Below are 27,137 nucleotides of genomic sequence, written 5' to 3'. Positions count from 1 at the left end.
AGTGAGGGCGTTGCGAAGTTGCGACATCTGAAGACCGTGCAGAGGTTCACTTATGACGTCATAGGTCAGTGACCTGACCTGACCCAAAAATGCGGTTGGTGTCAAAAGATCCGGCTTGGATCAAAGGTCAGGTATGCCAAGTTTCAGCTCTCTATCGCCAGCGTGTTCGGAGCTATCGCGAAAAAACCCTATGGGGGGGGCGGCACCCGCCCCCCCCCCCCCCTCGGCCGGCGAGGGTTAAAGCGACATGCATTTAATTTACAGATGCGCGCGCGTACCGCCGGACGTCTGCTCCCGGCCCCGCCCCGCACAATGCCTCATTACTCATTTTGAGTCTAGACGGGGCGGCGGCGGCGGCGCAGTGGCACGGCGGTCACGATGCCTGCCGGTCGGCCATCACACGGCGGCACAGCGCGACGGTGGCGCGGGTTGGTCTGACAGCTCGGTGACACTGTTCATCTACTAACACTTTTGTCGGTGACATCTATACCGGAGGGTAATAAGTCGGATAATATCAAACACAATACTGCTGAGCAGGAGGGGCGGCGGACGATCGGCTGATCATGTATCATGGCATCACGAAAGTAATTAGAGCGGGTAATATTTAACATCACATCACCACACACACACGGCAGCAGTCAGCTGGCGGCCCCGGCCGACTGGCTCGGCCTCTCTGCAGTCAGCTCATCACTGCAAGGTCGGTAATGCAGCGCATCATTTCCCCCACTTGCGCACTTTGACCCCATCGCCTTCCTGTCTCTTCAGCTGCCAGTACAGCTCCCGGCCTGTGGACAGAGCAGAGACACGTCTGAGGTGGACACGTCACACACAGACAGACACACAGACAGCGGTACAGCCATGTCCACACACCGCCGGCCAGTGACGTCACACAGACAGGACAGACGGCTGACGTGACGTCACCGTCGGCCGTGGTGGCCGTGACGCGTCATGTCACCGTCCGTGACGTGGCCTGCGGCGGTGGTCGAGTGTGTGTGTCTGAGCGGCCGGTGGCGCCGTGCAGCGTCTGTTGTGAGGGAGTAGGGACTGACTGGTCAGAGGCGCGGCGCGCGGCGCCCTCTCACCTACCGGGGACAATGAGAAGGATGGTACGGGGCCAGCCATTACTGTCCCGGCCCAGGTCCGCCTCCTTCAGGGCGGTCAGCACGGCCCGGCCGGTGTCTGCCGTGCAGTGAAGGCACAGCCCAATCAGCTTCCGACAGGACTTCACCAGTCTGTAACAGAGCAGAGCAGCAGAGCCATCACAAACAAACACAGCGGCACCAGCCGGCCGGACGCACGAGTCAGTGTCAGTGTGTCAGTAGTTCAGTGTCAGTGTGTTGGTGTCCGTGTCAGTGTGTCACTGTCAGTGTGTCAGTGTCAGTGTGTCAGTGTCAGTGTGTCAGTGTCAGTGTGTCAGTGTCAGTGTGTCAGTGCCCCTGTGTCACTGTGTTAGTGTGTCAGTGTCAGCGTGTCAGTGTCAGCGTGTCAGTGTCAGCGTGTCAGTGTCAGCGTGTCAGTGTGTCAGTGTCAGTGTCAGTGTCAGTGTGTCAGTGTCAGTGTCAGTGTCTGACAGGACACCCCTCGCCAGTGTCTGCTGACTGACCTGGTGTACGCTGCTGCTGTGAAGGCCGTCTCTGCCGGCCGCTGGCGGTCCCCCAGTGTAAGCCACCACAGCCCGGGGCAGCCGCTGAGACTGTCCAGCACGGCGTCAGGGACGCCGCCGGACAGGGTGAGTCTGTACAGCTTAGGGCACCTGGTGAGGGGTTCCAGGCTCACGGTGTCAGGGACGCCGCCGGACAGGGTGAGATACTGCAGCTCAGGGCACCTGGTGAGGGGCTCCAGGCTGCCGGCCGTGAGATCAGGACAGTCTGGAAAACACACAGACACACATACAGACAGGATCAGCGGACTGCAATACATGTCGATACATGGAAAAAAAAAACGGAACAGCTATATGAATTCGCATGGTTTTATGGACACCGTAAGCCTTGGTATAACAGTGGTTCTATATGATATGCCATATTATAAACATGAATGAATGTGATAACATGAATGAATGCACATGATAACATGAATGTTCATGTTATCTATGGATATGCAATCAGTTCAGCCAATGCATTGAAGTGCACCAAACATTGCATTTCAATCGCAATATGTAGGTATGTTCAACTGACTATGACCGAATATGCCACTGATTGAACAGTCCTCCTCCATTTTGGAGCTCAGTTAGCTTCATTATATCGCAAAGCACATTGGCTATGGACCACACCCCTCTCCATAAGGTCCGACAACGGCACACCGTTACTCGGTGCCCGCCATCAGTGTTCGCCACGGGCCCCAAAATCCCCAGCCCAGCCCGGCCCGGGCCCATGGGTTCAGAGCCCGGCCCACGGCCCGTAGCCCGCTCTTGGCAAATATTCCAAGCCCAGCCCGGCCCGGCCCGTCAAAAATAGCAATCTAGTTATTGTCTTAGTCTATTGCTATAATAAGCATGATTGATTACACTATTTTGAGAACAATTCAAATTGCATGAATATTAACATGGCAATCATGACTCCCTTCTTTTCAATGAATATAATCATTTTAAGTACCTGGGCACAAATTTTAACAGTAACAGCAAGCACCTCAGTCAATTAGGTCATGATTACACACCTATAAAAAGTTCACATGATTATATTAACTACATTCTATGAGTAAAGTTATCTTGCAAGCTGATGTGTGTGAACATATCATTCATAATTGGTGACTCTAATGCATACTTGAAGGAAGTATTTGCAACATACTCTATACTTCCCAGCACTTACCAGCAGAAAAAAAGCTTGACTTATGGGAATTGATGAATCTGTCTGGGATTGACCTTGCTGTTAACCCTATTCCTGGCGGGGGGGGGGGCCTCAGGAGCCCCCCCCTGAGGTTTTTTGGTTATATCTCCCAAACGCGTTGAGCTAGGAAGCTCAAATTTTCTGACTTTTCCTAAAAGGCTTCTACGCAACATGTCTGAAAATTTTGAGTTGATCTGACCTCAGGTCAGGTCACCAGAGGCGGTTTGGTGACGCTACCTCAGAAAAGTTTGCAATCACGCCAGAGCTAGAGTTTTTGACCGATCAATTTCTTCTCTTCAGGGTTTAGTTAGGGTACCAGTATGTGCAATTTGTATATCTCGGAATTTTGATATCGGTGACCTAAGGTCAGGTCAATTTCGCGACCTCCCCATTATAAGTCAATGGGGGAAAAATCAACTCCCTGTTTTTACCACTAAAACGGGTCGGAATGGCCCCATATACCATACATGACTTCATATACGATCAACCTTCACTACCTTGAGGTCTGTTTTGCTGTTGAGCAGCTGTGAGGTCATGTGACGTCATCAAAGGTCACCAAAGGATTTTGGCCAATAACTCCGTACAGGAACAAGATACAGACGCGTGGATGGTCTCATTGTGTTCAGCTCGTCAAGACGCATCGAATGATATACATGATGACCTCGAGGTCACGTGACCTGAGGTCAACCTTTGACCTTGACCTTTCGAGGTCAACATATATATCATTCGATGCGGATTGACGAGAGGATCACGATGATGCCCTTAGTTTGTTCCTATCTTGACTAATTCGAAAGTTATTCGAGAAAACTCTCTCCATATCTAGTGCCGCCATTTTGACTTTTTCGACCCCTGTGACGTCATCTTTGACCTGACCTGAAAATGACCTTAGTAAAAATTGTAGATCTTGGCCGTGCGTATCCGATGCCGTTTACCGCTTGTCGCTATCTTGCTTCGTTCTCGAGATCTCAGGGGGGGGGGGGCCGAATCGGCCCCCCCCGCCAGTTTCTTGTCCCGGCGGAGCCCGCCAGGAATAGGGTTAAATTCACTCCACTGATGCTGCAATATCAAAAGCCTGAGAAAGCATACAAAATAGGTGACACTAACTTTAGCACTGTCTTCCAAAAAAAGAGAAAATCCATCCATTTATCAGCAAAACTGATTTAATCTATTTCAATTTTCAATTCATGCCCACGTGTCAACCGAATCTCTGTGGACAACTATCTGCTGCTTTCCTTGCTATTTTATGTTAGGCTCTTTTCAAGATATGGATATCGCTAGCAGCGTAAGCAGAAAACATGGTAAGCTTGAAATGTCATTGGGTACTTTTGCGACTTTTACGCATCATCATCATCAATTGAAAATGAGCGAACACTTCTTGATTGTCGCAGCTGCGGCAGGTCGCGATTCTGACCAATTGTATAATAAAACATATATGATCAAGTTTTTATTTTGTTTTTCGTTCGAGTTTTCAGACTTCCTGATTTAGTTTTTATTTTTAATTTGTTTAATTTTGTTTTTCACCTTGATACTTACTAAAAAAACGTATTTATTTGATATACTGTTGTGTATACTACCTAGATGCCGCCACATAAACATAGCGCCGCCGCCATGATCGCAAATTTTGTTGAGAAGGGGTTGGTTTGTTGTGATTTATTTTGACAAATTTATAGACATTTAAAGAAGCTTTCATCGCGAAATACTCTGTAGAATTCCTCGTTACTTACAGTGTGTTTTGTGAGTATCCTTTTAAGGTTCTGTTCGTTAAAAAGCCGTCGGTGAAGGAAAAAAGACTGTGTTGGAATTGTCTCACTATCGCCATATATAAGTGTTAAACTTAATGTAGCCCTGTAGCCCATCATTGTTGAGTGGCTTCTTAGTTTTTGGAGTTGTAGTGCTAAGTAAGTTATTCTGATGACTACATTTTAACTTTTATTAACAAACTAATGATGCTAGAGATTCTCTGATCTTTTTGGTTGCGTAATTTTTATGAAAACCCTCCTATGTGTGACATGATGTGATATTGGATAGTTCTCAAGATTCCCAAAATTCAATATCAAGTAGGTTTTCTTTCACATTGCTTAAATTTGCTTTAGTTTTTGTATTTTCCCAGTGGGTTTTGTTTGCATCAGTTTCCAAATTTTCTTAAATTGACATTAATCGCAAAACCCATAGTGCACAAAGCTCTTGGCCCGGCCCGTCCATAGCCCGTTAACTAATGATATTTGGGGGCCCGGCCCAGCCCGTAGCCCAGCCCGGCCCATGGCCCGTTGGGCTGGCCCGGCCCGTGGCGAACACTGCCCGCCATTCGCTGATCTCGTACATATCAGCGGCCTGTCCGTGCTGCCGCTGCTCACCGTATATCTCCAGTTGTGTGACCGTCCGTCCCAGGTTAGGCAGCTGACTGATGGTGTCGGCAGCCACCCCCTGGAGCGACACTGACAGACCACTCCCGTACCATTCCGGCCACCTCGGCTTCGTCACCTCCGGCCCTGTCGGACAGAGCTGTGTTAGCTGACTGCAGTCGGACAGAGCTGCCGCCAGCTCCCCGCTGCACCACTGACACCAGAGTGTCAGACACTGACACAGCCAGCACTGACAAAGCCGAGCGGCCGCACAGCAATTGTTAGCACCAGCAGTCATATATAGAATGTAAATATGAACATAATAAATATATGCGATAAGTATATGCGTAATAACGTAGTCTATGCAACTACTTACACTTCTCTCATTGGTTGCACTATGTCTATAATCATCCCTCATTGTAAATACTTGCTCACTTATTGTAACAAAGCCTGCGTTCCCGTGCTGGCCGCCTTCGATCGTGGCGCTACCTATACTCTGTATAACCGCCGCGCCTGAGCCGCGGCCAGTCAGTCCCGTCAGTCTGCTCAGACTCGTCGTCAGCGAGCTATCTATATAGTCAGTCAGTGTCAATTGTCGATCAGGCGTGCGTTCGACATCCGGAAAATGAGGGATAATTATCCGGGATCACCGGTAATAATTTGGTATTGCAAGGACTATCGATGCAATAAGTCATATTTTTATATTGCTTTTGCTTCAGTAATGGCTCTTTTACTCATTGGCATGTCCTTTGTGCACGGTGTCAGCCTTAAACACCGAATGATCCCGTTGATCCAGGAAAATTATCCCTGATTTTCCGGATGCCGAATTCGCACTAATACTCAATACGTTTGTTCAGAAATTTGCTGCTTGTGACAATGCAACCATCGCTAGTACCTCAACTTTTAAATCACCCCGTGACGTTACACTAATATTCCACGCATATGCCACAAGCATGGACACTATCGAAGGGCGTGCATTGAACCCCTTCCCCTTCTCACCACAATACGAGTAATATATGTACATGATTAACGATGAAACTTGCTAGTTAAGGCTGATTGGTTCGTCCATTTGCCGTCTTCGCTGACCATTTGCATATACCGGCATTACATGTGTGACCTGCGTTATCTCACCTCTGACATTGAGGCGCCAGAGGCCCTCCGGCAGCTGCCCCCTCAGTCGCGGGAGGTCGGCGGCGGTGACTGATAGGCATCGCAGCTCACGGCACCTGGGCCCAATCTTATAAAGGTTGTGCTACCAAATGGCGTACTATCATTCCACCCCACTCTATTTACGGCACCCTATTCACGCAATCTTATAAAGAGAATAGTATGCTAATTCTATTCACGCCATTTTGCCCACAGTACAAATCAACGCCAGCAGGAAACACCCAACGTGATTGGTCAATGTCTTGTCGCCGTCGCTATTGGAAATTATGCGTACTGTTTGCGAACAGCAAAAGTTATGTGTTTTAATTTTTATTGGGCATTTATTTCTTTTAGAGACACACATATGTGAAATAAACAAATTATTTATGGAAAACGTGATAGCAAAGTATGGAAAACACCAACATGCTTGAAGAATTCTCCTGAAAAGTGGATTGCCGACCAAATAAATTTCAGCGAAGGCATTCTCGCGCTCAGAAAATCGAGTGAATAAAGTGTTTCTTCAACTTATCATTTGCATTTATTTGCTGTTAAGGCATTGCAATAAATTTGTTAAAGAAATATCTAAATAATCATTTAATTATAGCTCGGCTACTCTTTCAGTAATTGAAGTAATGCCGTTGACAATGAAGCTCCTACAATTTGAGCATCAGGATACGTACATTAGCTGGATCAATTCAAGATATAGCTTATTTTCCTTCTTGTCTTCATGAAGATAAAGCTACTAAAATTCGAAGATTACGTACATGAACTGAATTAGGTCAAGTCACAGCTTATTTTCCTTCTTATTCAAGCATAGGTACAGTCCACAGCAGAAGTAATGTGGGGTTTCAGTCATAGGTATGTTCTGCTTCTGAAGCTTAGGAACGATTAACCAGACTACAATGAAACTTTGAATGTAGCTTATATGTATCGTCACCCTTGCAGCTGCAACTTCAGCTATTGACATCTTCTTTTCGATCACTCCGCATTAAACAATCGCCAGTCAAAGCCAACCGTTGAGATTGGTAAAACCCTACATTACTTTAGCGGTGGGCTGTACCTATTACCTAGCCTAAAGCTAAAAAGCAATTCCTCAAAAGATTTAAGTACCCAGTCTACATATCAAAGCTATATCAAGAAAAATACTTGGTTCAGAAGTCAGATCGAGATGCAGGAAGAGAAACAACAGATTGATCACTGATCAGTGACTGTGCCAAACAGAAAGTGAGGAAATACGAATGGTGAGTAGGCATTTATAATTTTTTGACAAACTAAGGTATATCATCATTAATTTAAATATCTAATCAGAAGCCATGAAGTGCCCGTTATTTGTGTCATACGTGAGACGTGAGAATAGGCTAAAGACCCATACCGATTCTATAATGCAGTGGCTGCCGAAAATCTAAGACGGTTACTAATGCTAAAATTCTCTTAAAAATACCCTTTTTATTGGAAAAATAAAGCCATATAACGATGAACACTCGTTTTTATGTGTTTTAGTGTGCATTTAGTTCCTGGAAATACATGTTTTGAAATTGATCGTTGTCTGTCTAATTAAGCATCATTATAGTAAATATGAGTTAATATGTGGAGGATGTTTTAATCTTAGAAATATCATAATGTAAAATATTGCGTACTTATATCATAAAAACATGGAATTTATCTTAAATCAATTAAACTGTCTGAGAAGCTCGTCAAAGTACGCCACAAATTCTGGCGTGAAATGGACGCCGCTGAAACCGCAAACAGCTGATGATTGTCGGTGTTTTGAGATGTGCACAGCTGCTCACGGTTAAAATCAGTTTACGGTATCCTCAAAACCAGCGGCTACCAATACCGTAAAGAGCGTGCCGTGTTTTCGATTTCACAGAGTTTTATAAGATTGCGTACTATATATCCAGCCTTAGAGTGCTGCCATATCCATTTCACGGCGTTTATAAGATTGGGCCCTGGTGAGGGGCTCCAGGCTGCCGGCCGTGTGATCAGTACAATCTGGAAAACACACAGACGCACATACAGACACGATCAGTTAGCTGTAATACATGTCGATATATTGTAACGGTGCTGCTGGGCGGCTTGTCGGTGCACATGTGCCGTGTGAGTGACGTGTGGCTGTAAGCGGCGTGATCGTCCGCCTCGAAGGACGACACCGGGTGGGCAGGTGTATCGTCTCCTCTTTAACGCCTGTCTGATTTCCCACATGGCACTGGCTCCGTCGTCGTGCAGTACAAATTTATTTGAGAGGCTTGCAATTCCCTTACAACATATAGTCTTCACTGCTCGGGGAGGAATGGGTTCAATTTGGAAGGGATGGGATTTGTCACCGGCTGATGGAATTGCTTGGCTTTAAACCCCAGGGCAAGGCCTTCCCATGTTCCCATTTCGTATCCGTTCGATGCCAAGGGCTCTATCCCATCAGAGAAATTTATGCAATTCGAGCGAGAGTGTCTAGCTCCCACTGGTCCTTAATATAGCCATTCATTACTCCCTTTCGGTCGCACACGCGTCATTGATTCGGTCATGCATACATACACCTACGAAGAACATTCGGCTAGACAGACCGACCCTCCCGTTTCCATCTAATCCCTCCAGTGGCGCTGAATTGACATAGTTATATCCCGAGGTGAGTTTATGCCCCGTTTGATACTTATGTGCGTATAGGGAGGTGTTAACCCCTTTAAATCCCTGAATCCTAAGCAAATTGGCACTGGGTGTCCTTCTGACCCCATTTACGTTATTACTCTCTTTCGTTGAAGCTACGTTTCTCACGCACTCCCGGCCACTGCCTGCTCTTCAATCACGTGCACTGCCACAGTGCATACATTTCCATCGACTACCTCTCTCTCGCTCGCGCGCACTGCCACAGTGCGGATAATTTCGCCCAAGCTCAAAGGAAACAACGGTTGTACGCACCTCTGCCGGTCTGTCGACTCGGCGTTGTGGGTGGTCCGGTTGTGCCTCAGTTGAGGGATAAGTTCCTAAATGATAATACTCTCGGCGGAGCCACTCCGCATAACAACTCTACATTTCCAATTCCATCGACCACCTCTCTCTCTCGCGCGCGCGCACTGCCACAGTACGGATGATTTCGCCCAAGCTCAAAGGAAACAGCGGTTGAACGCACCTCTGCCGGTCTGTCGACTCGGTGTTTTGGGTAGTCCGGTTGTGCTTCAGTTGAGGGATAAGTTCCTAAATGTTTATTGTTTATACTCTCGGCGGAGCCACTCCGCGAAACCATAACTCTGTGTTTCTTCTGAACACCTCGGCGGAGCCACTCCGCGACACTATAACTCGGCAACCTTGCCCTCGTCTATCGCTCTTACACTCTTACATATTAGCCCTAGCCCTTCAAAGTCCGGTCGACACGGACGGCTAGCCGCTCGGTGCCTTTGCTATATACTTCATGGGAATACGCAGTAGAATTCATCGAGTCACGGAATACTCATTTTTCCATCTCGCAGTGATGGACAGCGTCAGCAGAGTCAAAACAGGCACAGGGGCCTGGCTCGAACCAGCCTCTTTCCGGCTAGTTGGATTGTCTCTCGGTCTTTAGCCTACTTCGTTGTATGGTTTAGTCCAGTCGCGTCGATATGTGGTACAATCGTTAGGAGCAGGATAGAGAATACAGCAAAGCAAGAGAGAGAGAGAGAGAGAGAGAGAGAGAGAGAGAGAGAGAGAGAGAGAGAGAGAGAGAGAGAGAGAGAGAGAGAGAGAGAGAGAGAGAGAGAGAGAGACAGACAGACAGAGAGAGAGAGGGAGAGGAAAAGAGGGAGAGAGAGAGAGGGAGGGAGAGGAAGAGAGGGAGGGAGAGAGAGAGAGAGAGAGAGAGAGAGGGAGAGAGAGAGAGAGAGAGAGAGAGAGAGGAGAGAGAGAGAGAGAGAGAGAGAGAGAGAGAGAGAGAGAGAGAGAGAGAGAGAGAGAGATCGGATTACGAGGAAAATGGTTATGGGGTGGTCCATTTCGATGTTTCCCCGCACTCGCTCACATTTGGCTAGGTATTGTTGCCCGTCAGACAAATGTCGCCCTTATCGCCCTTGTCATCACTCCTGACCTCCCTTACACTCATGCCGCTAAACTTTCAGGGTTTTATTCACGCAATACACCTCGGAGTAAAATAAACCAAATTCAAGCGCAGACCTCATGATTTACCAGACGCACCATCGCTTCGATTTTGTTCCAAAACAAAAATAACATCGCGCTATCTGTTACCCAAATCTACACACCCGCGCAGCTACCTTCCCATCGCGCAACATAATTCGTCACTTCCGACCAGCCCTGACGCAATGATTCGACAGCGATGCGATTCCATTAAAAACTGAGCCCCCGAGTCCTATCGAATTACCCAATAAATTTACCCAATCAATCCATTATAAATATTCACATCATCACGTTTTGTCTCCCCCCCCCCCAAAAAAAAAAGAAGCTTACATGGTGTTGTCGCTATGTGCCTAATCCTTACGCTCAGCCCGAGAAAGGTAGCTCTGAACCATCAGCCGGTTGGTGCAAATCACGGAGTGAATATGTGAGGGACGGGAGCTGAATGATTGCATGTTGGCAAGGATTGAGCAGACTTCCTTTCTGTGGCAATTCTTACTTGAACGGCGTTGTTGACCAAGCCGGTCACCGAGAGGTCGATGATGATAGCAGTTTGTCCGTTGTCGATGGCTGAGGGCGTGCACTTTCCTCGATCCAGCTCTCGATCACTGCCGCACTGGACCTTCCCTCGTCAGCTGCTGCCCGTCGCGCTCCTCCCGTCGTACTCCATCCTCCGTGCACTGCCGTGTCCTCTGCGCTCCGCCCAGTCGGACTCGATGCTCCGTGCACACCGGTGTCCTGTGCGCTCCTCGGTCTGACTTGATGCTCTGTGCACTCCGGTGCCCTGCGCACTTCTCGGTACCTCCTCCATGACTGTCTCGTTCCTTTATACCCAGATTACTATCGCGTTGGTGTTCCAGGTGTGATAAGCATGGCTAGATAATTCGTCGGTGTGGCGCGATAGGCCTAGTATCTTTATCTGTATGATGACTCATGAGTGGCATCGGTCCTGGTTGTTGACTTTCTCCCAGCTGGTTGTAATTGGGCCGGGTGCAGTGCTTATCACTTTTGCTATCTTCTCGCCTTCTGTCGTGCACACCTTTGTTCTGCTGGGAAGCTGAGGTACCCTGCCCGGCGTCGGCGCTTTATTGCTTGGTTTGGTCGTAATCACGATATCTCGGGTATTGGTTCATATGTATGGTCCGCCATGGTCATTGAACTTCCCAGCTGTTCCTGTTTTGGCCGAACGCTTGTGATATTAGCGAATTCGTCAGTTATTACTCTGTTTGCTGGACGCTCATTTGTCCCAGCTGCCGTCCAGTATCAGAAGTCCCCGACCGTCGGCGTCGCTGCTCGTCAGGTGAATGCCAGATATGGGCATTGGCGTGCCCCACTCTCAGCATGGAACATCTGCTCTTCTGGACGTACATATTTGCACCTCCGATTCCGCAGGGAGGGGTGATTGGAACTTTTGGTGAGCGTCCGTCGGCGGCTGATAACTTCGTCGATGTGAGTGTAATTTTGATGGCTTGACGCCTTCTATTTGCGGCACTTGCGGCATGATACGGCCCGAGGGGTCCCTGCGTCAGCTGTTTCTTGTTTGACATGCTCACACCGGTGTCGATCCACTAGGTCGAGGCGGTGCCGGTGGCGATATCCCAGGCGCAGGTGCAGAGGGTTGGCGCACAGGATGCCGGCCGATTGCGCTTTGGAGAGATAAAGTTCCGTTATGAGCTTTTCCTGTAGATGCGGGCGGGGAGGCGGCAGTGTTTACACCTCTGCAGTGCCAGGTGTAGCCCGTTTTTGGCGTGGCCACCCAATTGGCGTGCGACCGATAAGAGGGGTCGGCGCTACGTCGGGTCCAGGTGGGGTAGGCCATCTGCCGCCTGCGCCCTGTTGACTAGCGTTATCCATGAAAGTGTCGGTAATAGAAGCGCCGTTCTTCTCAGATGAATTCACTTTTGCGTGCTTGGCTTTTAGTCTCATGCCAATATGCATGCCTTATGATTCTGTCAATTCCTGTAAGCTGCGATTTGAGAAAAATGTGGCTTCCGTCACAATATGACAACACGAAAAAACACCTAATAATTCACATGGTTTTATGGACACAGTAGACAATGGTAAAACAGTGCAATTATATGATATATGCAATCAGTTAAGCAAATGCATTGAAGTTCATTGAACAGTGCAACACAATTGTTATGAGTATCATCAACTAACTCTGAACGAATATGTCACTGAGTGAATAGTCCTCCATTTTGGAGCTCAATTAGCTTCATTATTTCGCAAAGCACATTGGCTATGTATCACTTCTGTCTCCATAAGGTCCGACAATGGCACACCGTTACTCGATGTCCGCCATTCGCTGATCTCGTACATATATCAGCGGCCTGTCCGTGCTGCCGCTGCTCACCGTATATCTCCAGTCGTTCGACCGTCCGTCCCAGGTCAGCCAGGTGACTGATGGTGTCGGCAGCCACCCCCTGGAGCGACACTGTCAGACCAATCCCGTACCGTTCCGGCCACCTCGGCTCCGTCACCTCCGGCCCTGTCGGACAGAGCTGTGTCAGCTGACTGCAGTCGGACAGAGCTGCCGCCAGCTCCCCGCTGCACCACTGACACCAGAGTGTCAGACACTGACATAGTCAGCATTGAAACAGACGAGCGGCCGCACAGCAATTTTTTAGCAGCAGCAGTCATATGTAGTCTGTAGAATGTGAATATGAACATAATATGTATATGCGATAAGTATATGCGTAATACAGTTGTGGCCGCCGGTACGGCGTGTTTTTAATTTGGTTGCGTCGAGCCGATCTTGTGACGTCATTTTCGTTCACTCTCACTTCCGTTTCACAATTGTTTACGTTCCCTCGCGTTTTCCTTATTTCCGTTGAATTGATCAGCCCACGAGGGAGAAACGTCAAAACGTACCAGTACCAGTACCAGTACCGTACCTACCAAAGTGCTGAACCAGAGCCACCACGGACAGCTATGGCTGATGCTCGTCGTTGATTTAGTGTCTTTTGTTTTGTTTGCCAATTTGTTATCTTTTATATACATGTAGTTTATTTTATCTTTTGTTTTTCACCACTGGCGTATGAAAGCCGGTTCAGTTTTGACGTATCCCAAGTGGGATGTAGAGTAAATGAATTGTATTGATTTTGTTGCCATCAGTAGTGTTTGGCAAATTCGATTAACCATGTACTTACCCACTGACTCGTATTTGCCCACTGATGGTGCTGCCCTTGACTGACTTGAGTGCTGACCAATGATTGACCAGCTGATTCCTGTTGTTGACCCATTCCGCACTTGCCTGTAGTTAGCACATGGTCTTCAATCCTTTGTCTTGGCTGTGATACCTACCTACCTACCTGATGATGGATGGTCAGAACAGTCAAGACGAGTCGTCTGACGGAGCCAGGGCTCGGAGGACCACAGAGAAGGGTGCACAGTACCAGCTCAGCGTGAAGCAGAAGCTGTACAAGCGTGCACTGAGTTTCGTCCGTGCATCAGGTCAGAGGTTGTGCACAGCAGTATCACAGAATGAAAGTCAGGAGCAAGTCAGAAGTGAGTACGACAAATGGAAAGGGCTCTGCCAAGATCTGGTGGCGGCTGATGAAGGGTTGCGGCTGCTACTACCTCCAGAAGATGTTGTCTACCATGCGGACAGACACTCCAGGCAACTTGAAGAAAATGATGCAGTCTCAGCAAAAGTGATCAAGTTCCTGAGTACTGTTCAACAAGTAGAGGCAGCTGATGATGTGGAACCACAAGACAGTGCGTCCAACCTGTTTGCGACCACCAGAACAGCTCTGTCGACCAGGGTAAGCCGTCAGTCAGGTGACTCGACTGCAAGCTCTGCAAGGCTGAAAGAAATGACAAGACAGGCCGAGTTAGCAACAAGAGCTGCCCTAATGAAGAAAAAACTTGAACTGAACAAGAGAAAACTTGAAATGCAGTATGAAGAAGAAGAGGACAAACTGATGACCGAACTCGCTGTGAGTGAGGCAAGAACAAGAGCGATTGACAAGTTTGAAAGAGAGCTCACCAACGGTGCTGAAGGATGTCGACCTGAACCGGATGCAGCTGCAGAAAGGCTACAAGTGATGCACCAAATGGAACTGAATGATGGTGTAAGAAGAGGCCAAGAAGCAGAGCAAGCCGAAGAAGGTCAACAACTACAAGCGACTGTGGTACGACCCAGTCAAGAAACCGAGCAATCCAGAGTGGCATCAAACCAGAACACAGGTGTGGTTGAAGATCTCGTGAACCTCCTGAGGGAAGAAGTGAGGCAGAATCATCTTCCTTCACTGGAGCCAGATGTTTTCCATGGTGACGTTGGCAAGTTTGATCTCTGGCTCAAGGGCTTTGAGACTTACATCGAGCACAGAACCAGCTCACCGATTGAACGCCTTCACTACCTTGGCAAGTATACTGCAGGAGAAGCCAAGCATGCAATCATGGGATATCTTCAACTTCGCAGTGAAAATGCCTACCAGCAGGCGAAGACCAAGCTCATGGACAGGTATGGAAATGAGTTTGTGAAGGCATCAACACTCAAGAACAGAATCCGTAGCTGGCCTGCCATAAGAAGCGGAGATGGAAAGGGGCTAAGGGAGTTTGCTGACTTCCTGGAGCAGTGCCAAGCTGCATCAAGTGCAGCTGGCCACCTGCGAGTGTTGGATGACCAGCACGAGAACAGCATCATGCTGAAGAAGCTACCAAAGCCTCTTGTTGACCGCTGGAGAAGGTATGTAGACCGGAGGCTCTACGAGCCAGCTGAAGGTGAGACGGCAGGGTTTCCTCGGTTCTGGGAGTTTGTGAGATTCCTGTCCAAGGAAGCCAGAGTTGCCTGTGGACCTGTCCAAGATCCTGTCACACGAGATGAGAAGGAGGGTGGACGTGGAGACAGGAGGGTGGCCAGAGCTCTCCAAACCGGTGCGACTGCAGCTTCAAGAGACGGCGCCCCTCGCTCTGCTACTCATGGCTGTGTTGTGTGTGCTGATGGTGCTTCTGCCGAAACCGTACCTGTCCCTCATCCAGTTGACAAGTGCAAGGTGTTCCTCAGGATGAAGCTGAAGGAGCGACAAGCAGCTGTCATGAGGCATGGTCTGTGCCGAGGATGCCTGAAGCGGGGTCACATCTGGCGATCCTGTCAGAAGAAGCAGAACTGTGAGACCTGCGGAAGAAGGCACCCAACCGCTCTACATGATGAGACCTTCACTGCACCAGCCTCAGTCGGACAGGACAAGCAGCAAGGAATAAGGAGACAAGCTGGATGCGAAGCAGGTCAGCCCAGAGTGGAAGCCACATCTCTTTGTGTGGCGTCTGAGGCTGGAGACGGGCGTCCATGCTGCATCCATTCTATGATCATTCCTGTGTATGTCCACCACAAGTCTAATCCTGACATGAAGGTCCTGGTCTATGCAGTCCTGGACCCCCAGTCCGATGCGTGTTTTGTATCAGACTCAACCTGCGCAGCACTGGGTGCCAAAGGTCAGCAAGTTTCGTTGGAGCTGAAGACTGTGAGTGGACCATCTGTGGTGTCAAGCTCAGCTGTCCAGGATCTGGTGATGGAGTCGACACAAGGTGACTGCACTGTCGAACTCCCACAGTGCTTCTCAAGAGAGGCGATACCGGCAGACAGGTCCTGCATCCCGAGACGGAAGACAGCTAGGATGTGGCCACATCTTCAGTCCATTGCTGACGAGTTGCCTCTCCACTACCCAACTGCAGAGATCGGACTGCTCATCGGGGCAAACTGCCCCAAGGCAGTGAAGCCAAGAGATGTTGTCACTGGAGAGGATGATGACCCCTGGGCTGTGAGAAGTGCTCTGGGATGGGGCATTGTCGGCCCAGTGTCTGACTCCAGGACAAGCATGACTGCCTGCCAGTACGTGGACGCTGGTAGTGGCGAGCGAAGGCTGTGTCACTTCGCTTTCAGAACTGCTGCCCGAGAGATGACGCCTATGCAAGTGGCTCAGCTGTTCGAGCAAGACTTCAGAGATACCAAGATGGACAAACCGCAGTCTGTGGAGGACAGATTGTTTCTCAATAAGATGACGGAAGGAACTCGTCAGAGGGAAGATGGGCATTTCGAGATGCCTCTCCCCCTGAAAGAAGATGTGAGACTGCCCAACAACAAGGCCGTTGCCATGCAGCGCCTGAAAGGACTCAAATCGAAGTTGGTCCGGAACGAAGCCTTCAGACGTGACTACACGACCTTCATGGAGGCTACCGTGGCCAACGGACATGCAGAGAAGGTCCCAGAAGGTCAGCTGCGGCTGGACAATGGAAGGGTCTGGTACCTGCCGCACCACGGGGTGTACCACCCCAAGAAACCCGGTAAAATTCGCGTCGTATTTGACTGCAGCGCGGAATTCGGTGGGCAGGTCCTGAACAACCATCTTCTCCAGGGACCAGACATGACTAACAGTCTAACCGGCATACTCTGTCGGTTTCGAAAGAACCAGGTAGCCGTGACTTGCGACATACAAGGCATGTTCAACCAGGTGGGAGTAGACACAAGAGATCGGGACTTTCTGAGGTTCATGTGGTGGGAGAACGTAAATCTGAAACAGGCACCACAGGAGTACCGAATGACTACCCACCTGTTTGGAGCAAGGTCATCACCCGCGTGCGCCATGTTCGCGCTCAGGAAGACTGCTGACATGTACGAAGACGCAGAAGGAAAAGAAGCAGCCGAGTTTGTGAGAAATAATTTTTACATTGATGATGGTCTGACCTCTGTTGACAGTGAAGATGAAGCCATCAACCTAATCGACTCAACTCGGAAAATGTGTGCCCGTGGCGGGTTCACCCTTCACAAGCTGCTCTCCAACAGCGTGAAGGTGCTGGAGTCGGTGTCACCCGAGAGCCGCTGCTCAGAGCTGCAGAGTCTCGATGTTGGCACGGTGTGTCTGCCAGTCCAGCGAGCTCTGGGTGTCGAGTGGGACACCGAGACAGATGTTCTGCAGTTCAGTGTACAACCCTGCAAGAAGCCATCGACGAGAAGGGGGATCTTGTCCACAGTAAGCTCAGTGTTCGATCCCCTAGGCTTTGTCTCGCCTTTCATCCTCAGGGGTAAGCAGATCGTGAAGGAGCTCTGCCGCGACGGTTTCGGTTGGGACGATCCCGTTCCAGATGATATCCTGACGCGCTGGGGCGACTGGACTTCTCAGCTCGAGGCACTGTCGTCACTGCGCATCCCAAGGTGCTACAGGACGAGCGACTTCGGCCTCGTGAAGCGGACAGAGCTACATCACTTCTCAGACGCCTGTACGCACGGCTATGGGCAGTGCAGCTACCTGCGTCTCATTGATGAGCAGGATCGGGTCTGCTGCAGGCTCGTGATGAGCAAGGCCCGAGTCACTCCTTCGAAACCCGTGACGGTGCCCAGACTCGAGCTCACTGCTGCCCTGACCTCGGTCCAGGTGAGCTGCTTTCTCCGAGAAGAGCTGGACATCGATGACCTGACAGAGTACTTCTGGACAGACAGCCGAGTGGTCCTCGGCTACATCTCGAACGACGCCAGAAGGTTCCATGTCTTTGTAGGGAACCGAGTGCAGCAGATCAGGGAGCACACCGAAAAGGACCAGTGGCTGCACGTGGAGACAAAGTTGAACCCAGCTGACCTGGCCTCCAGGGGCGCGAGTGCTGCAGAGTTGGAGAGCAGTGAGCTGTGGTGGAATGGACCTCCGTTTCCCAGAAGCACCGACCCGCTGCCGGGACGAGATCTTGACACGACTCTGGACCAGAAAGATCCTGAGGTGAGACGCGCGGCTCAGACCGCCGTGACACTTCAGACGATCACGTCAGAGACGGTTCGCTTTGCAAGTTTGACGGAAAGACTTGAACGCTTTTCAGACTGGCACCGAGCCAAGAGAGCAGTCGCACTCTGCCTCAGATACAAGGACGCACTCCTAGGGCGGCGTTCGTCAGCTGACCGCCCGTTGACTGTCACAGAGCTTGAAGAAGCCGAAACTGTGATAGTACGAGCTGTGCAGGAAGAAACGTTTACAGAGGAGCTGAGGACGCTGAGTTCGAAGATGACGGCGTCAGAGCCGTGTGAAACAGCTACAAAGGCCATCAAGAAAACAAGCAAACTGCACAGATTGGACCCCTACGTCAATGAAAATGGAGTGATCTGCGTCGGCGGCAGGATCAGGAGAGCGGACCTGCCGGCGAGTCAGCTACACCCGGTGGTACTCCCACGAGCAGGTCACGTTACCCGCCTCGTCATTGACCACTGTCACAAGAGAGCTCATCACCCCGGACGAGGAATGACGATCGCCGAAATCCGCTCAGCAGGATTCTGGATCGTTGGCGTCAGAGGCGCCGTGTCCCGTCACATTCTGCACTGTGTGATGTGTAAGAGAATCCGCGGCACCTTTCAGGGACAGAAGATGTCCGACCTGCCTGAGGAGCGTCTAGTGCCGTCTGAGCCATTCACTTACAGCGGCGTAGACCTCTTCGGTCCGTTCTATGGGCGCAGTGAACTGAAGAGGTGGGGAGTCATGTTCACCTGCCTCGCTTCAAGAGCGATACACATCGAGACGGTGAACTCTCTCTCCACAGATTCGTTTCTGAACGCTTTCAGAAGGTTTGTTGGACGACGAGGCCCTGTAAGGACTCTACGCTGTGACAGAGGAACGAACTTTGTCGGAGGGAAAGCAGCTATGGAAGCCGCTTTGGACGAAATGGACGCGGGAGAGATTCAGCGAGAACTGCTGAAGAACAACTGTGACTGGGTCGACTTCCAGATGAATGCTCCCTGTGCTAGCCACATGGGCGGCATCTGGGAACGTATGATCCGCTCCGCTCGAGCAGCGTTGGACGCTGTGTTGAAAACCCACGCCGAGCAGATGGACGACGAAGTGCTGCGGACAGTGATGGTGGAAGTGGAGGCGGTAATCAACAGCCGTCCTAAACCTTTCCCAGAGATGACCCAAGTAGATGTAGTAGAACCTCTGACCCCAAACCAGATACTAACACAAAAGACGAAAAGGGTACTCCCGCCCCCCGGTAGATTCTTACCTGTAGATGTGTACTGCCGCCAGCGATGGCGCAGGGTTCAGTATTTAACTAACCTCTTCTGGAGCAGATGGATGGCAGAGGTACTGCCGACGCTACAAGAACGCCGGCGCTGGGCGAGAGAGCAGCGCGGGGTGGAACCTGGCGATGTCGTCCTCATGGCTGAACCCGACTCGCCGCGTAGCAGCTGGCCCCTGGCGAGGGTTCTGCAGTCGCTCCCCAGCAGAGACGGACTGGTCAGGAAGGTTCGGATCGTGTCCGGCGGGAGAGAGCTGGAGAGGCCCGTACACCAGCTGGTGATGCTCGTACGACAGACGGCGGCGAACGGCGAGCACGGCCAGCCGTCCGCTCGCCGAACGGAAAAGTGAGTTTCCCGGCGGCGACGGGGAGGCGCGGCCGCGGGCCGCGGCAACATGGACGACCGGACTTCAGATGGAGGTTCGCGGCGGCAACGGGGAGGTGCAGCCGCGAGCAGTGCGGTTAGCGTCCAGTGAGCGCCGACCGAGCGCCGAGTGGACGTCGTGAGTGCTCGGCGGCGAAGGGATGGTGCGATCACGGGCGGCCTGGGCGGCCCGTGTGGCTGAACGGACGGTGGATGACGTTCAACGCTGTGGACGAGGAGGCGCGTTTCGAGCGGCTCTCTGAGCCATCAACCAGGCGCTGGACTACTGGCGTTCACAGCTGTAGATGAGGAGGCGCGGTTCGAGTGAGTGGCGCCCTTCGAGCGCCAGCCGGGCGCTAGACTGACGTTTACCGCTGGCGAGGAAGCAGCGATGGTGCCGAGAGCGCTCTGTGATTGGAAAATGCATCGTATGGGTGATGGGTAAATCACTGCAAAGTGAGTGATTTAGAGGAGGCGTGTGGCCGCCGGTACAGCGTGTTTTTAATTTGGTTGCGTCGAGCCGATCTTGTGACGTCATTTTCGTTCACTCTCACTTCCGTTTCACAATTGTTTACGTTCCCTCGCGTTTTCCTTATTTCCGTTGAATTGATCAGCCCACGAGGGAGAAACGTCAAAACGTACCAGTACCAGTACCAGTACCGTACCTACCAAAGTGCTGAACCAGAGCCACCACGGACAGCTATGGCTGATGCTCGTCGTTGATTTAGTGTCTTTTGTTTTGTTTGCCAATTTGTTATCTTTTATATACATGTAGTTTATTTTCTCTTTTGTTTTTCACCACTGGCGTATGAAAGCCGGTTCAACAGTAGTCTATGAAACTTCTTATGCTACTCTCATTGGTTGCACTATATCTAATAATCATTCCCCATTGAAATACTTGCTCTCTAATCGTAACAATGCCTGCATTCCTGTGCTGGCCGCCTTCGATCGTGGCGCCACCTATACTCTGTATAACCACCGCGCCAGGGCCGCGGCCAGTCAGTCTCGTCAGTCTCCTCAGACTCGTCGTCAGCGAGCTCTCTGTGTAGTCTGTCAGTGTCAGTTGTCGATCAGGCGTGCGTTCGACATCCGGAAAATGAGGGATAATTATCCGGGATCACCAGTAATAAATTGGTATTGCAAGGACTATCGATGCAATAAGTCATATTTTTATATTGCCTTTGCCTCAGTAATGGCTCTTTTACTCATTGGCATGTGCGATGTGCACGGTGTCAGCCTAAAACACCGAATGATCCCGTTGATCCCGGAAAATTATCCCTGATTTTCCGGATGCCGAATTCGCACTAATACTCAATACGTTTGTTCGGAAATTTGCTGCTTGTGACAATGCAACTATCGCTAGTACCTCAACTTTTAACCCTATTAGTGGCAGGGGGGGGGGGTGTTTTTATCCACCCCTCAGGTTTTTCGGGAATATCTCCGAAACCGCTGAAGCTACGACGCTGAAATTTTCTGACTTCTCCTAAAACTAAATTGGGCACATTCCCTGAAAATTTCAAATTCATACCTTTACCAGGGGCGGCTCCAGAGCACTGGGAATTGGGGGGTCCTATTCGTGAAGCGAGTCATTTGGGGCGAAGATCACGATGCTGATGTATTATAGCTATATACACCAGTTTTACGAACATTGAATGAAAGGTATCATGTGATAACATATACAAAGTTATTGTGCATCCTCTTTTGACACGTTTTTGCCATAATAGGCGGATCCAGGCGTCCAAAAAGGGGGGTCATGTTTTACCTCCCAACATAGGTGCCCTGACACCGCCTATGCATGACCAATACAATTGTAGTCGTTTTCTCATAAGAAAATTGTAACATAACAAGACCATTGCCACCCTTTTTAGAAACAGTACCAACAAAAACCTTATTTACTATACTTTTTGTGTACCCCCAATCTCAATGATCTGTATCCGCCCATGATTTTTGAAAATGCATATTTTTAGGATCCATGTGAATTCCTGGTTCATTCTCTATCGATCGGCAAAAGTTGCGCTAAGATTGGTTCAGAAACCTGCCCGTGATAAACAGTCTAAAATGTATCTGCAATTTGCCCGTTTTTACTCCCCTCTACTATTGACATTTTTTAATTTTTTTTTTAGAAATGTAGAGCACGTTGAGCGAAATCGAATGCCGTTTGAATTTTGAAAATCGGCCCGTTAGATCTCGAGATATCAAGGGGGGGTCGTAAACAGCCCCCCCTGCCACTAATAGGGGTAGCCAGGAGCCTGCCACTAATAGGGTTAAATCACTCCGTGACGTTACACTAATATTCCACGCATATGCCACAAGCATGGACACTATCGAAGGGCATGCATTGAACCCCTCCCCCCTCTCACCACAATACGAGTAATATACACGATTAACGACGAAACTTTCTAGTTGAGGCTGATCAGTTCGTCTATTTGCCGTCTCCCCTGTTCATTTGCATATACCGGCATTACATGTGTGATCTGAGGTATATCACCTATGACATTGAGGCGCCAGAGGCCCTCCGGCAGCTGCCCCCTCAGTCGCGGAAGGTCGGCGGCGGTGACTGATAAGCATAGCAGCTCAGGGCACCTGGTGAGGGGCTCCAGGCTGCCGGCCGTGTGATCAGTACAATCTGGAAAACACGCAGACACACATACAGACAGGATCAGTTAGCTGTAATACATGTCGATATATGACAAAACGAAAAACACCTAATAATTCACATAGTTTTATGGACACAGTAGACAATGGTAAAACAGTGCTATTACATATATGATATATGCAATGTTAAGCAAATGCATTGAACTTCATTGAACAGTGCAACACAATTGTTATGAGTATGATCAAATAACTCTGAACGAATATGTCACTGAGTGAACAGTCCTCCATTTTGGAGCTCAATTGACTTCATTATTTCTCAAAGCACATTGGCTATGTATTACACCTGTTTCCATGATGTCCGACAACGGCACACCGTTACTCGATGTCCGCCATTCGCTGAGCCCGTATATCAGCGGCCTGTCCGTGCTGTCGCTGCTCACCGTATATCTCCAGTCGGTTGACCGTCCGTCCCAGGTCAGCCAGGTGACTGATGGTGTCGGCAGCCACCCCCTGGAGCGACACTGACAGACCGCCCCTGCACGGGGACCGTACCGGCCACCTCGGCTCCGTCACCTCCGGCCCTGTCGGACAGAGCTGTGTCAGCTGACTGCAGTCGGACAGAGCTGCCGCCAGCTCCCTGCTGCACCACTGACACCAGAGTGTCAGACACTGACATAGTCAGCATTGAAACAGCCGAGTGGCCGCACAGCAATTTTTAGCACCAGCAGTCATATGTAGAATGTGAATATGAACATAATAATTATATGCGATAAGTATATGCGTAATACAGTAGTCTATGAAACTACTTATACTACTCTCATTGGTTGCACTGAGTCTATAATCATCCCTCATTGGAAATAACTGCTCACTAAATTGTAGCAATGCCTGCATTCCTGTGCTGGCCGCCTTCGATCGTGGCGCCACCTATACTCTGTATAACCGCCGCGCCTGAGCCACGGCCAGTCAGTCTCGTCAGTCTGCTCAGACTCGTCGTCAGCGAACTCTCTATGTATGTAGTCTACCAGTGTCAGTCGTCGTGTCAGACTCATTACTTTTGTTTTGAACTTTGTCGCTTGTTACAATGCAACTGTTGTCAGTAGGTACGTCCAGGGGCGTCGCCACGGATTTTTGAGTGGGGGGGTCGGGTTTCTAGTCTTCACCCGATGGGTAGGGGTGTTTTTTTTGCCACACTTCCCAGTTTTGTGCGTGCGTATGTGTGTGTGTGCGTGTGTAACAAATCGGCGCGCAGCGCCGCCAAATTTGGTATAACCTATTAGGTAGGTATACCTACCTACATCACTTGCGTAAAAATTATCACTGGTCACTTAAGGTCAGGTCGCCATGTCAAGTTCAGTTATACGGTATACCTCTATAAAAACTTTCCCCTCTCGCCATTCTTGTAGCTTTTCTCCCAGAACTTTGAAATTTGGTACACTGTATAGGTACCTATAATGTATGGGGTTACATTATAGGTACAAGAATGGCGTCAGCAATTCATGTCAGCAATTCGTGTCAGCAATTCATGATTCTAACTGAGGATTTACATCTATGATCTGAAGGCAGGTCAAATACGTGACCTCATCATTAGAAAATAATGAGAAATTAGAAAAAGCACGAATGCCTCCTGCTTTGAAAAAGTTCGTCAGAAACGCAAAATATCTTTGGAGCCATGACAAATCAGCTCATCATTGCCAGGGACAGGGTGCAACTTATGGCGAGTGATGACTCGAAAGGTCATTAGTGGACATGTCCATCGATGGCCACCAGCATTTTTTTTTTTCTACAACTTTTGACGAAGACGCGGTAGAGCGATGACAGCACCTGGAAGGTGTTCACTGTTCAGCTCAACAACACGGATCCATTCATATGCAGCAGGAGGTCCTTTTTCGATCAGGACATAACGTTGACCTGAGGTCGTTTTAACGTTAATTCTGAATGGTCAAATTTTAACTCATGTGACGCGTCTCAAAGAGATCAAGACGGTGGTGACAAGACAACATATGTACATACCATACAAATTCACGGAATCGAAAGTTATTGCAAAGCAGATGTTTCGGCAGAATCTGTCCAGTTAGCCGTTTGCCTTCTTATGGGCCAAACATAGACCTGAGATGAAATCTAACGCGAAGCTAGCGAAAGAGCGTTAAAAGAGCTATCGAAGAGTTTTCTGCTTCACTGTAGCCCTTCTATTGGTGGTTTCCCAGTCGCTAACGTATAACGTATACTAAACTAACGCTAAGGCATGCTTTCGACCCCTGATCGATCTACAGGTTTGCGGAAAAAAGAGCATGCTGCCCGTGACGAGAGAAAGCCGATGATACCCATTTACAAGTTTTCGGGTCATCTCAGGACTCAGGTCATCGCCAATAAGTAGAGAAACTCGGGACCTGCTAGAACTTAACGAATGTAAGTTGTGATGGTTTTTCGAGGTTCTGATTACGAATGTTATCTTAGTTTTGAACGAAGATGATGACTCCATGCATTTGCGGGGTAGATCAGGTCAGGTCAGATCGACCAGTACCTAATAGTGGATGACCACCACCGATTGCTTCCTAGCATGTTATATGAATAAGCAACACAACTACTTCTTAAATGTTCAGATGGGCGCTAAGTTCAAAATCAGCTCCAAAAACTACCCTATCAATTAAAAGGACGTTATGAAAAAGTGAACTAAGGTCATCTTTATTTGAATCAGGGATATCTATTTATTTTAAGTAGGTGATAAACTCGAGCGCACCGGAAGTTTTGTTGCAATCGGCTCCTTTTTGCGCGACTTCTTTGCGAAAGCCCGAGACGGTTCCATCTGACTCCCTTTCCCCTACATGTGCACTGTACAGCTAGTTGTGACGGTAGCCATGGGGCTGAGGCTAGTTTGTAGTTTTGTAGTTAGGTACTGATCCGACGAATCGACTGCGACCATTTTTTTTTTTTTTAACGATCAGACGAACGCTCGGGGCAGTTTTGGCGCGTCCAATCCTTTGAGGGATAAAAAGGTACTAGGATGGGGGCTTCTTAAAAACATTGTTGTGCTGGTGTTCCCCGCCCACAGCTAATTGACCTTTAGGTAATTGGCTAATTGGCTTTAGGGAGCTCTTGAAGCGATTTTGAATCTGATGTATTTGTTGGTGTTGCTGACGCCTGCTTCACTGACATAAAAGCTAAAAAAGCATACTCAGTATCGCAAAAAGTGGGGGGGTCGACACCCCCAGTTTTCAAGAGTGGGGGGGTCACGACCCCCCCCGACCCCCCCGTCGGCGACGCCCCTGGGTACGTCAGTTTTTAAATCACCCCGTGACGTTACACTAGTGATGGGCACTCGTAACTTGACCCGAACTTCGATAACAATAATTCCTTTTTCGAGGTCAGCGACTTCGATAACACCTTTCCATGCTTCTATCCTCAGGATACGGAAATCCTTCTCCTCCACGCCGCAACCCCCCTCCGGGCTGGACAGGCAACTTTATCTCATGCGGGCTGCTCCCTTGGAGCGGCACCGCTGCTCCCGAGGGAGCGCACCCCGTAGCCGGGTGCAGTGAGTACCTTGGGGCTGGTCGGCCTGTTCTTCGGGATGGGCTCAGCCCCGGTGACTCACTAGGATGCCTGCCCAGACCAATGTCTCCCCCTTATTCCTATCATCCCTCCGGCTCTGAAATGGTCTCGTCAGACCGAAAGGGCCTAACCCAACAAAAAAAAAAAAAACTTCGATAACACCCTTCCATGCTTCTATCCTCAGGATACGGAAATCCTTCTCCTCCACGCCGCAACTCCCCTCCGGACTGGACAGACATCTTTGTCTCATGCGGGCTGCTCCCTTGGAGCGGCACCGCTGCTCCCGAGGGGGCGTACCTCGTAGCCGGGTGCAGTGAGTGCCTTGGGGCTGGGTGGGCCCGGTGGCCTGTCCTCTGGACGGGCTCAGCCCCGGCGACTCACTAGGGTGCCTGCCCAGACCAATGTCTCCCCCTATATCCTATCATCCTCCCGGCTCTGAAATGGTCTTATGGGACCGAAAGGGCCTAACCCAACAAAACAAACATAAAAACTTCGATAACGGTAATTCGATGACCAAATCGGTCACTTCGATAACGCGATAACTATCACTTCAAAACAGAAAGAGATCGAAAGGATAACATATTTGAAAGGAATAAGCTTCTAATTAATATTTAACCCATTCGAGAGAGAAAATATATGAAAAATTGACCTCACCTCGACATTTAAAATTATTTGAATAGCCAAATATTACTGTATTGATATTTCGACCAACAGGTCTTCTTCAGAATAAGACAGTGTACACAAGTGTACGAGAACGAGAATACAATAATTGATGCAGCAGACTTATTCCCGCGGTTTTCAAATTCAAAAATTAGCGCGGTTTATCTCGCGCTCATAAAACAGTGGTACAACCTTTTTAACAACTTCAAAATATCACAGAATATGCATGAAAACACATCGCTTGACACATCGAGTTCAAAGGTCAACACTCCAAAGTCAAAGGTCAAAGTACTAGGTTCAAATGCCAGACAAGAAGGTCGAGTTCAAGGTTAGAGTTCAACGTATCCATGACCATCAAGGTCAAACCATAGCCAGATAATGTAAATTATACAATGTACACATATATACAGATCTTCATTCACACTGATTGTTCACAAGTCCAGTAAAGCGCATTACAAATTTAGCAATACAAAATTGGCCATAGGAAGCATTTGACATTTCCACGATCACACTTCATACATTTCCAAATCTTCACTCACCCACATTTATATCTACATGATAGGCCATGAGGAC

General features: G+C 49.3%; 1 protein-coding gene across 1 annotated transcript in view; it reads right to left on the bottom strand.

The window, feature by feature from the left end:
- Positions 1-585: 585 nt before the first annotated feature.
- Positions 586-27,137, bottom strand: part of LOC122383341 — an 82,560-nt gene continuing 56,008 nt past the window's right edge. The window contains exons 7-14 of the mRNA XM_043369649.1: positions 22,796-22,936; positions 22,249-22,386; positions 12,759-12,893; positions 6,296-8,302; positions 5,177-5,311; positions 1,604-1,868; positions 1,087-1,232; positions 586-785 (exon numbers count right to left, since the gene is read on the bottom strand). Of these exons, the coding sequence (XP_043225584.1) occupies positions 8,214-8,302; positions 12,759-12,893; positions 22,249-22,386; positions 22,796-22,936 (503 nt within the window). The 3' untranslated portion in view covers positions 586-785; positions 1,087-1,232; positions 1,604-1,868; positions 5,177-5,311; positions 6,296-8,213. The remainder of the gene's footprint in view (positions 786-1,086; positions 1,233-1,603; positions 1,869-5,176; positions 5,312-6,295; positions 8,303-12,758; positions 12,894-22,248; positions 22,387-22,795; positions 22,937-27,137) is intronic.

Source organism: Amphibalanus amphitrite, unplaced genomic scaffold, assembly GCF_019059575.1.
Source record: "Amphibalanus amphitrite isolate SeventyFive unplaced genomic scaffold, NRLGWU_Aamphi_draft 000161F_arrow, whole genome shotgun sequence".
NCBI classification, from domain to species: Eukaryota; Metazoa; Arthropoda; class Thecostraca; order Balanomorpha; family Balanidae; genus Amphibalanus; species Amphibalanus amphitrite.
Note: the sequence above shows the minus strand (reverse complement) of the source record. Positions and strands in the feature narration are given on the sequence as shown.